Source organism: Oncorhynchus tshawytscha, linkage group LG21, assembly GCF_018296145.1.
Source record: "Oncorhynchus tshawytscha isolate Ot180627B linkage group LG21, Otsh_v2.0, whole genome shotgun sequence".
NCBI lineage: Eukaryota > Metazoa > Chordata > Actinopteri > Salmoniformes > Salmonidae > Oncorhynchus > Oncorhynchus tshawytscha.
The window spans coordinates 3,233,424-3,247,812 of NC_056449.1; the positions used below are offsets into that span (position 1 = coordinate 3,233,424).

The 14,389-nt window shown below is 40.5% G+C and overlaps 2 protein-coding genes across 2 annotated transcripts; both read left to right on the forward strand.

Annotated features, from left to right (window-relative positions):
* The first annotated feature begins 1,709 nt into the window (after positions 1–1,709).
* Positions 1,710–3,282, forward strand: LOC121840315. Its single transcript, XM_042302840.1, has 2 exons — positions 1,710–2,005; positions 2,202–3,282. The coding sequence occupies exons 1-2, from the start codon at positions 1,764–1,766 to the stop codon at positions 3,280–3,282; spliced, it is 1,323 nt and encodes a 440-aa protein (XP_042158774.1). The 5' UTR covers positions 1,710–1,763.
* A 2,074-nt stretch (positions 3,283–5,356) lies between these two features.
* Positions 5,357–8,674, forward strand: LOC121840343. The gene is made up of 4 exons (XM_042302878.1): positions 5,357–6,656; positions 6,783–6,861; positions 7,454–7,573; positions 8,228–8,674. The coding sequence occupies exons 1-4, from the start codon at positions 5,757–5,759 to the stop codon at positions 8,380–8,382; spliced, it is 1,254 nt and encodes a 417-aa protein (XP_042158812.1). The 5' UTR covers positions 5,357–5,756; the 3' UTR covers positions 8,383–8,674.
* The last annotated feature ends 5,715 nt before the right edge of the window (positions 8,675–14,389 follow it).

Genomic DNA, 14,389 nt, shown 5'->3' on the forward strand with positions numbered 1-14,389 from the left:
CTCTATGGGCCGAGACGGTCGCAATGCACCTAGTCTTGCGACTCTGGGACATTTCTAAATGTCGTCATTTTCGTGATGCAAAAATGAATTAAAGTCATTGCAAATGTACGAGGCTGTTTCTCGGTCCGAGAACCTTCTAGAGCCACCTAACTCACCACGCACTATCGACCTGAGGTCTAGAACAGGTTTCTAAAGTTTCGGAACTCTAGGTCTGACGGTTCTTTTTTAGCTCGAACAAAGCTAACTATTGCAGGTACTGTCTGTCTCTACGCACCCCAATACGTCCCTCCTTCCAAGCTGTGTGTGTGTGTGATTTAGTTTTCCTTTGAAATTTTATGGGAAAAATGACTGATTTACAGTTCATGGGGGTTGCCTAAGCACTCATATGAAGTTTTGGACAGATCTGACTTTTTTAACCCTTCGAAACAGCCCCTGAGACACCAATTATGGCACTTCCGGTTGGCACAGGAAGCTATAAGTCAACACATATCCTCATTGGGGTATGCTTTTACAGAATCCTGAGTTTTAAGTCTTTACATTAAGAATTGACTGATTTACACAGGGTTGAATGCACTATGTCTATGAAACTGCAGGCAGGGTATGGATATACACTTTTAGGGTGATTTTAACCACTTCCGGTTGGTCCAGGAAGCTTAGAATCAACACAGGTAGACCTCATACTGGCCTGATGGACTGTCACCGAAGACATGTTCATACGGCATTTAGGGGTGCAGGCAATGTATTCCTATGGGGAGAGAAGTCAATGCAAACTGTTTGATGTAAACACCTTCTTTTAACTGTTAAGGGTTAATGCCACACGGTCAAGGTTAGGCTTGCACGGATCGGGAGGACCTTAGGAACGTACCTGAGGTCGAATTGTGTTTCTCACCCTAACGGATCTCTCACTGTCACCCAAAAGCAAATGACATTGTGGGGCAGGCTTCATTTTGGGCCTACTTTTCTAATGGTCGCTGCGCTTAGACCGTGCGAGCTACGGTCAAACGGGATATCTCGTTGAACTCGGCACGGCCTAGGGATAATGGTAATGCCATTGCCTGCTCTCTGTGTCTTTAAGCACCGCACTTTGTCACTCCATCCTTGCTGTGTGTGTGTGTGTGAGAGCTTTTCTTTGACATCTGTTGGGAGAAATGACTGATTTACAGTTCAGGAGGGTTACCTAGTCACACATATGAAGTTTTGGAAATATGTGACTTTTTAACCCTTCAAAACAGACAGTGTGACCCAATTAAAGGCACTTCCGGTTGACACAGGAAGCTATAAATAAACTCATATCCTGATTGGGTTATGCCTTTACAGAATCCTGAGTTTTAAGTCTTTACATTTTGGAGACAAGGCCCCGTCGTGATTCGTGATGTTTTGTCCAATTGCAATATGATTGCTTATGCCCTCTTGTGGGATTTTCCGGGACAGCTGAAAAATGAACAAAATTTGATTATTTTATAAAACGGAAACCGAATGTCCCAGAGGTTAATGTTTGATGACTTCTTTACCGGTAGGAATGCTGCTTTGCCCACAGGTCCCGAATTTTACAAACGTTTTGGACGTCTGGGAGGGACCGTACATTTGCAATATGGACTTTCTCACTAACCATACAGCAAATGTCAAAATGTTCCCTTGAGGTATGTAAAAATAATGGTGCAACACTAATAAATCAAATATTATTTTATAACAAATGCGCTTTCAGCTTGGTTTCAGAGCCCGGCTATGAGTAATCTACCTACACTGTTTCGGTCCTACAGGTGATGAGGGCATTGCTTGCAGAGATGTGCCTGGAGATTGTGCGGTTTGTATCTGAGGCCATCCTGGAGGTCATCATCCCTGCAATTTTCCGTTTTGTACGGATATACAGCCATGTGTCTCCAGTATCCAGCAAGTCTCTGACAGAATCAGAGAGATCCTCTAGCACAAACCTGAAGGTTCGCAAGAGAGGCAGCAGCAAATCCTCAAGGTCTTGCACGGCCAAATCAAGCTCCTCACGTAATGGGTATGTTCAGTCATTCCTAAAGAAACCTTTTTCACCTAACTATTCATAACCCATTTTGTGAAAATATGTTTTGTTATCTGTATAACAGTTTACTCTTAATGACCAGTTTAACTGATTACTGAATGATATATTAATGTCACTACCGTGTCTACTATTGAATATGGAATGCTGTATTGTTTGCTTTGTATTCTCAAAGGTCTCAGACAGTGTTGCCAAATACTCAGGGAGATGGTGAGTCTATATCATCTGAGCCACTCAGGGACTTTTTTGGGATTACTGAGGACAGTCTCCTCACTGGTGTCCAGGATTCCTTCAAAGAGTCGCTGAACAATGTCCTCTGTATCCAAAGAGAGGACCAGGTAGACACTCAAAGTCTATCCCGGGTTATTGTTGGAGAAGTGTCAAAGAAGGTCAATTCCATAATCTCTGTGGCCATCCAAACTCCCATCTCTGGCCGAATGTCCCCTGTTATTTTTGCCAGTGGTGGTGTCTCCAGAACCAAGGTTGTTGAGGAGATGGTGTCTGGCGTTTCCAACATACTTCAGATGTATATTAATGGGAAGAGTGTTGAACAGATTGTTGTTCTCAGAGAGGATGGTATTGAGGTGGATATGACACATTTAACAGGACAGGTCATGACAGCCCTCAGTGGCACTGTTTTGAACTTCAGCAATAAGGAAGAAAATGACCCCGACAAGAGGGAACTGCTTTGTGTTGTTGCTGACCATATGAAGATGCTTGAAGCTTGTAAAAGTCCTGAGGAGATGCTAAAACAAGGAGAGAGCAACCTCAATATCAAAGGTGCCAAATCTAGTCTTCGTCTGTCAACACAAAGTATGGATAGACTACTCACTGAGGAGTTTCAGACCAAGGCCACTGAATCGATCCGGGAGATTGTTAAAATATTCAGGGGTTGTACATCATGTTGTTCTGGCACTACATCATATTGTCCAACTCCTAGGATAGGTGAGATCAGAGACCTTATGATTGACCCTGAGGCCTCTGAGTTGGTAAGTACCTTTGTTTCAGACATGGACAATCTTACCCAGTCTATCAGGGCATCCTGCTCTCCTGCACAGAGTGAGCAGATCCTTCTTGAAAACCATCAGAGTAAGATCTGGTCTTACACTGTTGGCTGTTACTACGACATGAAAAATACGCTGAAGAGGATTCTTACCTGTCCAGAAAAAGGGTATCTCGCAAGTACATTTGTGGAGAGCACAAAAGATTATTTCACAATGGTTCCAACTTTGTGCCTAGACATCTCATTCCAGTAATGGTGAGGCTGACACATCGGACTCCATTTCTTGTAAACCACTTTTAATAACCCCTCATCTATGAATGAACAAAAAGGACAAAGTGAGACCCCAAAACCTCTCTTGGCTCTCAAAAAGTATTTGCAAGACCAAGTCCTCCTTGACACCACAAAAGCGATTGCCAGCCAGGTTCTTGTCTTGTATAAGACTGAGGTGATGGAGAAGTTCTCATATTCTGTTGGAGAGTGTGATTCTGAAGAGTCTCTGGAGGCCATTCTATTTGTGGATGGCATCATGTCTGACTTGAATGATTTCACCAGTTCGTGTTCCCCCTCACCACCTGAGTTGTTAGACAGTGAACAATGTCTCTCCCATCTCACTTTTCCACTTGGTCTGCAGGACAGCACCACCAACAGTGAATCTACCCTGAGTCTTCCAGTTATAAATATGAAGAAACTCTCCAGTGTGTCTTTCCAGACAAAGGCTAGAAAGGCAGTGAGCGAAGCTCTGAGATCTGTCAACCCCTTTACAAACAGCTTATTGGGAGACTCTGAAGAATCTAAATTGCTGGACACTTTTGTAACAGATGTGGAGACTCTTGTTCAGTCCATGCAGGCACATCACTCTGAAAATTTCAGAATTTCAAAAGTGAGCACCCTTCATGCTGCTCGTATTATATATCATAGATTTCGAGAAATGCTGAGGCGTTTTCTCACTCCCTGCCAAGACTCTGTAAAGGTCATCGATGGTGTTACACCAATACATGATGAGACTCTCAAACAGGCTCCTAGTGAAAGTTTAGATTCTCAGGTGACTTGTAATAGGGATTCTCTTGAAATCCATGCGGACCTTCAAACCTGTACCAAGGAGGTCATTAGTCAGATCCTCACTGTGTATCACTCTGAGGAATCCATGGAGGAATGCCTCTCTAGCCTAAAAGGAGATACAGAAGACCTGTCCAAGCTTTTGGATGCCGTTGTTTCTCAGATTGACGTCCTTGCCGCCTCCAAATCATATTTATCTGTTGATGACTATGCTGTCAATACACAGGACAATTTGCATGGTGAGATCAACAATGATGAGGAGGAGGCATCCTCTAGAAGTCCTAAATCCACAGCCTTTGACAAACTATGTACTGATGAGTTTCAAACTAAAGCCTCACATATGGCTGGTGGGATCCTTCAATCAGGGTTAATTGGCATTGTAAATACCAGCCTTGATGGTAGAAGTGCAGACATTTGTGCAGAGTCCAGTAACGATGGTGATGATAGAGATGTCAAAATCCTTCAGAAGAGTGGAACTCCACCTTTGTTCACCTCTTCTCTGCACACCAATTCTGCAGCATCCAACATCGTCATAAGCATCACTAAAGACCTTAATAGCTTCACCCAGATCACTAAAATGTCTGATGCTTCAGTGTCTGGCCAGTTAGAGAGATCCCTGTCAGCTTCAACCCTTCCTGTCAGTGTTCAGAACGGGGCCAATGTGAAAGGAAAGATCATTTGGCCAGGCACTGTAAACCTGTTCAACAATGTGTTCATCAAGGTCAAGGATTTTTTTGCCCAGCAACAACCGGTCCTCCTAGACAATGTGGTTGAGGCCCCCAAACATGCCGAATCCATATGCAGAACAGCTACTTCTACACAAATGACTTACAGTGAACATGAAGGCAGCCAGACCAGCATGGTAAATTATTCCAAAGCCTTAATTAGTCAGACTCTGATGACAATCCAGAGGAGAGTGTCTATGTCAGAGAGGATGAGCACCTCAGAGAAAGGCCTCTTGGCTCTTTCCATCGTGGGCTCCATGTTGGAGGATGTTGACATGGTGAGAACTGATGGACACGAGATACACCGGCCATCCTCCTCAAAGTCCTCCCTGTCCATCACCTCTGCCATGACCAGAGGGTCCCAGAGTGATTTTACAAATTCTCTTCCAGGCACTCCAGTCCCCAATGAGTGGCCTGTTGAAATCTATTGTCCTATCATTAGGAGTTCAGTCATTGATATGAGTGACTCCTCAACTCATTCACAAGGGTCAACAAATTACACAAGGCAAACCATCTCTGCCATAGTTGACACTGTTATAAGGAGGTCATTCCAAGAGAAGATACGGAACACATAGCCACTGCAGATGATGTCACTTCTTTTACAAGAAGACTTGCGAGACTCAGCCCCAGGGACGGTCTTCAGAACTTCTCACATGAGCTCACTGACAAAGTTTATGAGCTCATAAAAAGTCACAACACCCCCCAGGCTCTTTTTGTGCCAGCTGGCAAGAGCGTGTCTGACTCTATTCTTTTGAAGCTGAAGACAGGATTGAATGCTTCTGAAGAATCCAGGGAGTTTCCATCTGACCTTGTATACTCCTTTGCTACGGAGTCAATAAAACGTCTGCTACAGCAGATTGTCTTCTGGCTTCCTCCACCATCACAAGGATCCGATTTCTGCCAAACTATCATCTCTGATGATTCTCTGCAGGAAACAAGTTGGCTTATGCCGAGCTCTTCTGCCATCTCCGTTAGTTCCTCACAGGTTTACTTTGACACAAAGAACCTTTTCACCAATATAATGGTCAATCAGGTCATGGATACCTGTTCTGTGGCCTCCAATTCATCAGAAGAATTATCAGAGTTGATGAACATAATCAATGGGTTGTCCCCAACTGATGCTGGAACACTTGACTCTGACAGACCGGCTCTCATGACCACTAGCCGTCAGTCTAGTTCCAAATCATTGGCTAGACCCTCTCTGTCTGGCAGCAGCACACACAACGGTGGAACTGTGGATATTCAAGTTTTAGGAGAGGTGGAATCTAAGATGGACAACAAAGATCTGGAGATGTCTAGTGTCTCTGTGCATCCATCAACTCCATCAGCCATGGACTCTGATACACATGCATCATTTGACTCCACTAGCAATGACTACACCTCTTTGGTACTTTTACTGATTGTTAGATTGCTGTCAATGATCACCCCTTTCACATTACTGGAATCCTCTGACATTGGTGAAACATCAAGAGTTCTCACAAAGAGGATTCTGTCTGAGTTCTGTGGCACCTCAGGCCTTGAACCAACTCAAGCCTACCCCCAGAATCTGAAAATCAAAAAGATTTTCAAGGCTGTTTACAAGGGGCTTCTTCAAGAATTTGGGTCAGAGAAGATGCTCCAGGTTGCAATGAAGTCAACGGATTATGCATTTGACGATGCCCTGGTCAAATCATTAACTAGGGAACTACTAGCTAAATGCAATGAGGCTAGCTCTTCACCTCCCTCCATGACACAGTTGTCATCACACAAGGTACTTGGCAGTGACGAGGTAGGTAATTCTGGGCTTACTTGTAGAAAGGAAAAGAAGAGAGGAAGATTCAGCGCTCTCTGTGGACTCAACCAAAAGGTACATATGTCATCAAAATACACATTTTTAAGATTATTTTTATTCATTACGTACAGTATGATGGTAAACACTGATACCCTTTGTGTGCAATTTCTCCTACTGTATAAATGACTGTTTGTTACCCAGTGTACAAAGAAGGTCAACAAGAAGAACCACTGCACTCCAACACCTTCCCAGAACCAGACCCCTGCCGTCAGTGAAACAGGTAAGTCAATACACTCAAATGTGTACTGAACAAAAATATGCAACATGCAACAATTTCAAAGATTTTATTGAGTTACAGTTCATATATGGAAATCAGTCAATTGAAATACGTTCATTAGGCCCTTATCTATGGATTTCACATGACTGGGAATACAGATATGCATCTGTTCGTCACAGATACCTTAAAAAAAGGTAGGGGCGTGGATCAGAAAACCAGTCAGTATCTGGTGTGACCACCATTTTCCTCATGCAGCGTGACACTTCTCCTTCGCATAGAGTTGATCAGGCTGTTGATTGTGGCCTATGGAATGTTGTCCCACTCCTCTTCAATAGCTGTGCGAAGTTGTTGAATATTGGTGGGAACTGGAACACGCTGTTGTACACGTCAATCCAGAGCATCACAAACATGCTAAATGGGTGACATGTCTGGTGAGTATGCAGGCCTTTCGACATGGGGCCATGCATTACCATGCTGAAACATGAGGTGATGGCGGCGGATGAATGGCACGACAATGGGCCTAAGGATCTCGTGACGGTATCTCTGTGCATTCAAATTGCCATTGATAAAATGCAATTGTATTCGTTGTCCGTAGATTATGCCTGCCCACACCATAACCCTACAGCCAACACGACGCCATATACGTGGTCTGTGGTTGTGAGGCCTGTTGGACATACTGCCAAATTCTCTAAAACGACATTGAAGGCGGCTTATGGTAAAGAAATAAACATCCAATTCTCTGGCCACAGCTCTGGTGGACATTCCTGCAGTCAGCATGCCAATTGCACGCTCCCTCAAAACAAGTCAACCAGCGTTTTTCCTTGCTCCTATTTTTCTCAGTCTCTGTCTCTGAGACATCTGTGGCGTTGTGTGGTGTGACAAAACTGCACATTTTAGCGTGGCCTTTTATTGCCTCCAGCACGAGTTGCACCTTTGTAATGATCATGCTTTTTAACCCACAAGAGTCTACGCCCTGTCTGGGCCGAGGGGTTTGTATCGGCCTTACTGCTATTTGCCCATACAAACGCATTGAATAACAGATTCACTACATGGAACTGAAGTGTCTGTCCTAAATCTGAGAGATATAAGAAAGTTGACGAAATATATATATATATATTTATTTATATGTATATATATTTTTTGCATGTTTTTATCCCCTTCTTTTTGGCACTAAACAGTCTAAGCCCTGGGGGGGCCTATGTAACACTTCTGCGTTAAATAGGCGGATTGAGACTGCTAGGCTACCTGCCGCCCGACATTTGTAAATTATGTAGAATATTACAATTTAAATAATAATAATGCAATACTAATTCTTCACACTAACTAGGGTCAGTTAAAGAAAATGTTATGTTTACATTTTTTCCCCCAGCAATTGTCAATGATCAACAATCCTGCCGAACAGAGAGTGTATGCTCCACCAAGAAGAAACCAAGGAAGCGTTCGCTCATTTCCAGGATGTTTTCAGCTATAGGCAAAGCCTTGTCCAGTCCCTTTACTTCCTGCTATAAAAAGAAGAGCACCTAATCTATATTTCAAAATAAATATTTGAAATTAACATAATTGCATTAATTCTTCATGTTGAGTGTTTTTCATTATATATTATTGGATGATATAAAGTGTAGTAGTAGTAGAAGTTGTATAGTTGACTATAGTTGACTATATACATACATTAAAAAATAATAAGAATAGTGTGCACTTCTAGGTACAGTTAAAGTCTGATGTTTACATACACCTTAGCCAAATACATTTAAACTCAGTTTTTCACAATTCCTGATATTTAATCCTAGTAAAAAATCCCTGTCTTAGGTCAGTTAGAATCATCACTTTATTTTAAGAATGTGAAATGTCAGAATAATACTAGAGATAATTATTTATTTCAGCTTTTATTTCTTTCATCACGTTCCCAGTGGGTCAGAAGTTTACATACACTCAATTAGTATTTGGTAGCATTGCCTTTAAATTGTTTAACTTGGGTCAAACGTTTCGGTTGGTCTTCCACAAGCTTCCCACAATAAGTTTACTGAATTTTGGCCCATTCCTCCTGACAGAGCTGGTGTAACTGAGTCAGGTTTGTAGGCCTCCTTGCTCGCACACGCTTTTTCAGTTCTGCCCACACATTTTCTATAGGATTGAAGTCAGGGCTTTGTGATGGCCACTCCAATACCTTGACTTTGTTGTCCTTAAGTCATTTTTGCCACAACTTTGGAAGTATACTTGGGGTTATTGTCCATTTGGAATACCCACTTGCGACCAAGCCTTAACTTCCTGACTGATGTCTTGAGATGTTGCTTCAATATATCCACATCATTTTTGTGGATATCACATCAAATAAAACTATAAATAATCTTATCTAAGTCCTTTACAATTTTAGGGGGTAAGTCAAGTGACAACGAGACATAAACCAATCTGGATAACCCTTCAGCTTTGGATAATAATACTCGACCGTATAACGAAATATCTCTCATCAACCAGAGGTTCAATTAGTTAAAGTTCAATTCAGTCCTTTGTTTTTCATCCTTGCATATAACAATTTCAATATAAGTAACCTTATCTTTAATTGGGATACCAAATACTTCCTGTAAAACACAATCCTTGAATGGAAATAAGACTGACTTACTGATATTCATTTTCAAACCCGAAACTAAGGAAAAGTCTTCAATACAGGAAACTGCTTTAGAAACCTCATTCCTGTCTCTTAAAAATATTACGATTCGCCTAGCATTAATAGAAAAACAGAAATGGACATTTACTATCACAGTGACTAGATGAAGAATATTAAACTTGTATACGTTCACATGAACCAGGGTCTCACAAAAATAAAAGTTCTTACTAGTTGCAAATAAAAACAGTCCTTTGCACCACGCAAGTGGGTGACCTAAATTCTATATATATATATTTATACAATTGCAAATAACATTGTACCATAAATTGGTAAAAAGTAATAGCCATCAAGCTAACATTAAGTGTCAGTGCGAATTTCCCTGCCATAAAATAAAATATATATATAACAAAAAGTTTGGCTCACACAAACAATGCTCTTTCCTCAAGAAATATAAAGTTTTATCAGATGCAAATAAAACTCAGTCCTGCACAACTCACTTGATAAATCCAGCCACAGACGATTCTGAGCTTCTTTGTCAAATGCTGTCAGATCCTCCTTGAACCTCAGGTTGTTCTTCTTTAAATAGTCATTTTTCTTTGCACTTTTCCATGTCATGTCCCTCACTGGAGATGAATCTCATGATCACTGGTCGTGGTGGCTGGTTGTTTTCCCCATCTCTCAGCCTACCCAGGCGGTGCACTACATCCAGAGAACCTGCAACAACATTTCGCTCCTCCTATTGCCCTGCAAATGTCTTGCTTTGATGTTCTCGTCAGATTTTTCTGCTATTCCATAAATTCGAAGATTCCATCTCCGACTATACCGGTCATTCTCGTTTACCTTTTGACTCCATTTCAGTGAGTTTCTTCTCCTGCTTTTCAACCTGAATGTTCAATGTTGCGTTCTGCTGCTTCAGAGTTTTTACTTCCTCAGCACTGAAATCAATCGATTTCTTCAGGTTAACGATACTGACAGTGTTCTTTTACACCAAATTCATGATGTTATCTGTACTCTCTTTGATTTTAGCCGTGAGGATGCGGACGATGTTGTCCTGTAGCTGGCTCATTGATGGTTCACTTCTCAGCTTCTTTGGAAGTTGCTCCTTGGTTGGGGTATTCGGGTATGAATCGCATTCACCCCCCTTTTTTACACTGCAAGCATATGAGTAAGTTTCAACAATGCCTCTTTTCTCCTTGGAAGTTTCAACATCCATTATCTCAGCAACAGTTTGGTCATGTCCTGATTACATGCTACTAGCTATGAAGACGTTAGCAGGCTAACTTAACTACACACGCTGAAACGTTTCGATAGCTAGCTTGTTCGTTGGAAATCGTCAAAAATATGTCAATGGTTTGAATAATTACAAAATTATTCATTGTATGGTTAGATATCATTTTTGTGAAAACAACAAATTGCAACTGCAGTCTAAAACTATAAACTTTGTGAGAAAACCCAAAAATTGCTAGAAATGTTCCTGCAAAATGAATTTTGTTCACCCTCTCATGTTATTGACCATGTAAAAATTTACTTCAAAAATCCCGCAAATGTGAAAGCAATCCAGAAAAAACATTAGATTATCCATTTGTGAAAGTCAAGATTTTCCAAAACAGTAATGCGTACATCAACAATTTTACTCAAATGATTATCTTTAAATTTTTTGATTTTAGAATTTGGAAAATGAATGTTCCACCCATTCTAGCTGGCTCATTCAGTTATTCTTTTAAATATTTTGATCTTCACAGTTTTTATATCTGCAGTCATTTTACATCATTCATTACCATGTTTCACAATGCCTCTTTTCTCCTTGACACATCCATTATTCAGCAACAGTTTGGATGCTGATTATTACATGCTAGCTGAAGACGTTAGCAGTAAATTAATTCTGAAACGTTTCGATAGCAAGAGAAATCGTCAAAAATATGTCAATGGTTTGAATAATTACAAAATTATTCAATGTTAGTTATCATAATTTTTGTGAAAATAACAAATTGCAACTGCAGTCTAAAACTATAAACTTTGTGAGAAAACCCCCCAAAATTTCCTCAGCTAGAAATGTTCCACCCTCTCATGTCGCCATCTTGACCATGTCACTGATTTCATGGAGCTCTCCTGCACATCATTTACTTCACAAAATCCCGCAAATGTGAAAGCGCCAGAAAGAAACATTGCGAGATTGTAAATATGTGTGAAAGTCAGAGATTTGAAAGCAGACGCTTTCATCAAAAGCGATGTACAGTAATGCGTACATACATTTGACTTTTGAGTGGCCCAGGGAAATTAGACTTTTTCAAGCTTTTCTAAGCAATTTTTGTATCTCTTTCTTTGTAATACTGTATGTATTCAATCATTTCGAATTGATCACTTCCCACTGGGCACATACATCAATTCAATGTTTATTCCACGTTGGTTTAACGTAATTTAATTGAAATTACATGGATATTCTGTCACAGTGAATTTTGTAATCTGCAGTCAATTTAATTATGTTTTCATGTGCCATGATTCTGACATTTCACATATGGTCCTCATAGGATTAGGCTACATAATTACAGTGGTGCAGTAAATGTAATCTCAATTCAATACGAGATGCATATACTGTACATATAGCCATTATAGCTATTAAACCCATGTTCAGTGACTGTAATCTGTGACGCAAGTGGCCTAAAATGTTTGTGACGTTCCATGGAACCCACAGTGTTGTTTAAAACTAGATTCTGATTGGCTTGCAGGTCATTCTACAGTGTACATTATAAATGAAAACGTGCTTTTATATCAGTGTTACAGATTCACATTACTGAACGTGTCTCAACCCGTACCGCGCTTTTATCTGCCTAAAGGTATCTTCACGCACGACTGGATAGGCCTTTTGGATACGCTTGTCCAAGGTAAGGATATGCGTCAAGCTATAGCCTACTTTTAATGTTTTAGTTCCGAACTCAAATTACTCCAGTCAAGTGATTAATCATAAAAGTGAGTTGTTTTGACTGAGCAGTCCAATGACCAATGCTGTTTTTGGACTATGAGACCCTCGGCTATATACTATGATGAGCCAATAACATGCATAGATTGTGCATTAGGCATTGCACAAGTTAGTGTCTAGGTCAGAATATAAAGTTGCTACTTCCGTCAACTCAAGTTACTCAAGTCAAGTGATTAATCGTAAGAGTTAGTTGTTTTGACTGTCAAAACAAATAACTTTGATGGAATATTCCAAATTACAATGGCAATTATTCATCACAAATTCACAATATTACTTGTATTTCAATGATTCATCCAGGCCCAAGACATAAAGTCTCCTGAAAGCTGTGTATCAATCATTCCATTGCTGACCCATAGGATGGTAATCACATACATGATTGGCTTCATCTAGAATCATGGATACCTTTCATGTGAGTACTCACACACACAATGTTTTTTTACATACCTCAGAAGGAAGATACCTCAATATCTGGAAGCACTGTCTCGTGTACAATTGCTAATGCTATCTCTGAAATGTCTAACAAAATGTTGACTTGATCGTTTCATCAAGACCTTCTCATCACAAGTTGGAACTAGTGGTCAACATTGGGACAATGCAGCCATAAATAACATGGACCAATATTTTCATGGAGGTAAGCACTATACTTCTGATGGGTTTAAAGATTGTATTACATTATCTTACCATAGATATTTTTCCTCTAATTTGGCTCCCGTTCCTCCAACAGTGAGCAAGACCTGCCAGCAGAGCTCACTGGAGCAGGGAGACATGCCGTCATCCTTTTGGCGCCTGACAAAGTACACTTTTTCTCTTCTAAATAACACTATAGTAACATCTTCTGCACAAAGTTACATTCCTAATTAGATTGGTGTTAAGTGAGAACGAATCCTAAAGATGGTCCAATGGGCATGGTCTGAAGCCTCTCGTCATCTCAGTGTGTTGAACCACCTGATTTCTTGCAGGCTTGAGATTCAGATCCTGCTGAACGATGTTAAGCATTCGATTAACCACATGCAGGGGACGCTGAACACCATGCAGGGGCAGTGTATTGAGTTGCAGACTGCCATGTCTAAGGTAGTGTCAGATGAGTCTCAGATACAGAAGAATAAGTCTATGATGGTATGGTGATAATGATTGAGATGGTGATTATAATAATGATGACTAGCGGTACCCCACCCTAAGGGCAGTAAATCATTGGATCTGATTAATTAAATTCAATGCAATTCAATCTTTGAGGACTGCAACCATAGAAATACAATTACTTTACACTAATAATAAGCTATTGTCAACTTGCCGTCAATGCTTATCTTGCTCATTGCTCACTGTCAATTGCTGACTGTTACCCTATGAGTGCAACTATTATTGATTTCTCACAGAAAAATTATTTGGTTGCAAATGTACCTGGGGCCATGTAAATAATTGTTAGGCTACTCATTTTGAATCCACCGGTGGCAACTTGTGTGACCATAAAAGTCTGTGCGACTTGGCACAGTAAAATAATTTGGTTACTGCCTGCCCTACATCATAGAAGGCACTTCAAGTCGAACTAGGACATTTTGACATTTCTGACTCACTAACTCGGTCATGGAATGACTAACTCGTCATGGAAAGTTTCCCACTTGTGAAGTATTAGAATCAACCAGTAGGAAGCTCTACGCTATTAACTTACATTCATTTTAACTCTGAGGTTCCAAGTTTCCGATGGCATGTGAATGCGTCAATAATTGCTATGGTCATTTTGAATGTTCAGTCAGTGAGCATTATGTGTAATTATCCTACATACTTACATCAAATACTTTATGATAGCATCATCTCCTGTAGTAACAGTGCCAAAAATCTCTGAAACTGGAAACACTTATAAATTTAAAAACTGAACAAAGATTACTGCAAAATAATTTGCCCAAACAAACCTCTTTCCCAACTGTATTTAAAAATTCATTTATTTATTTTGCTCA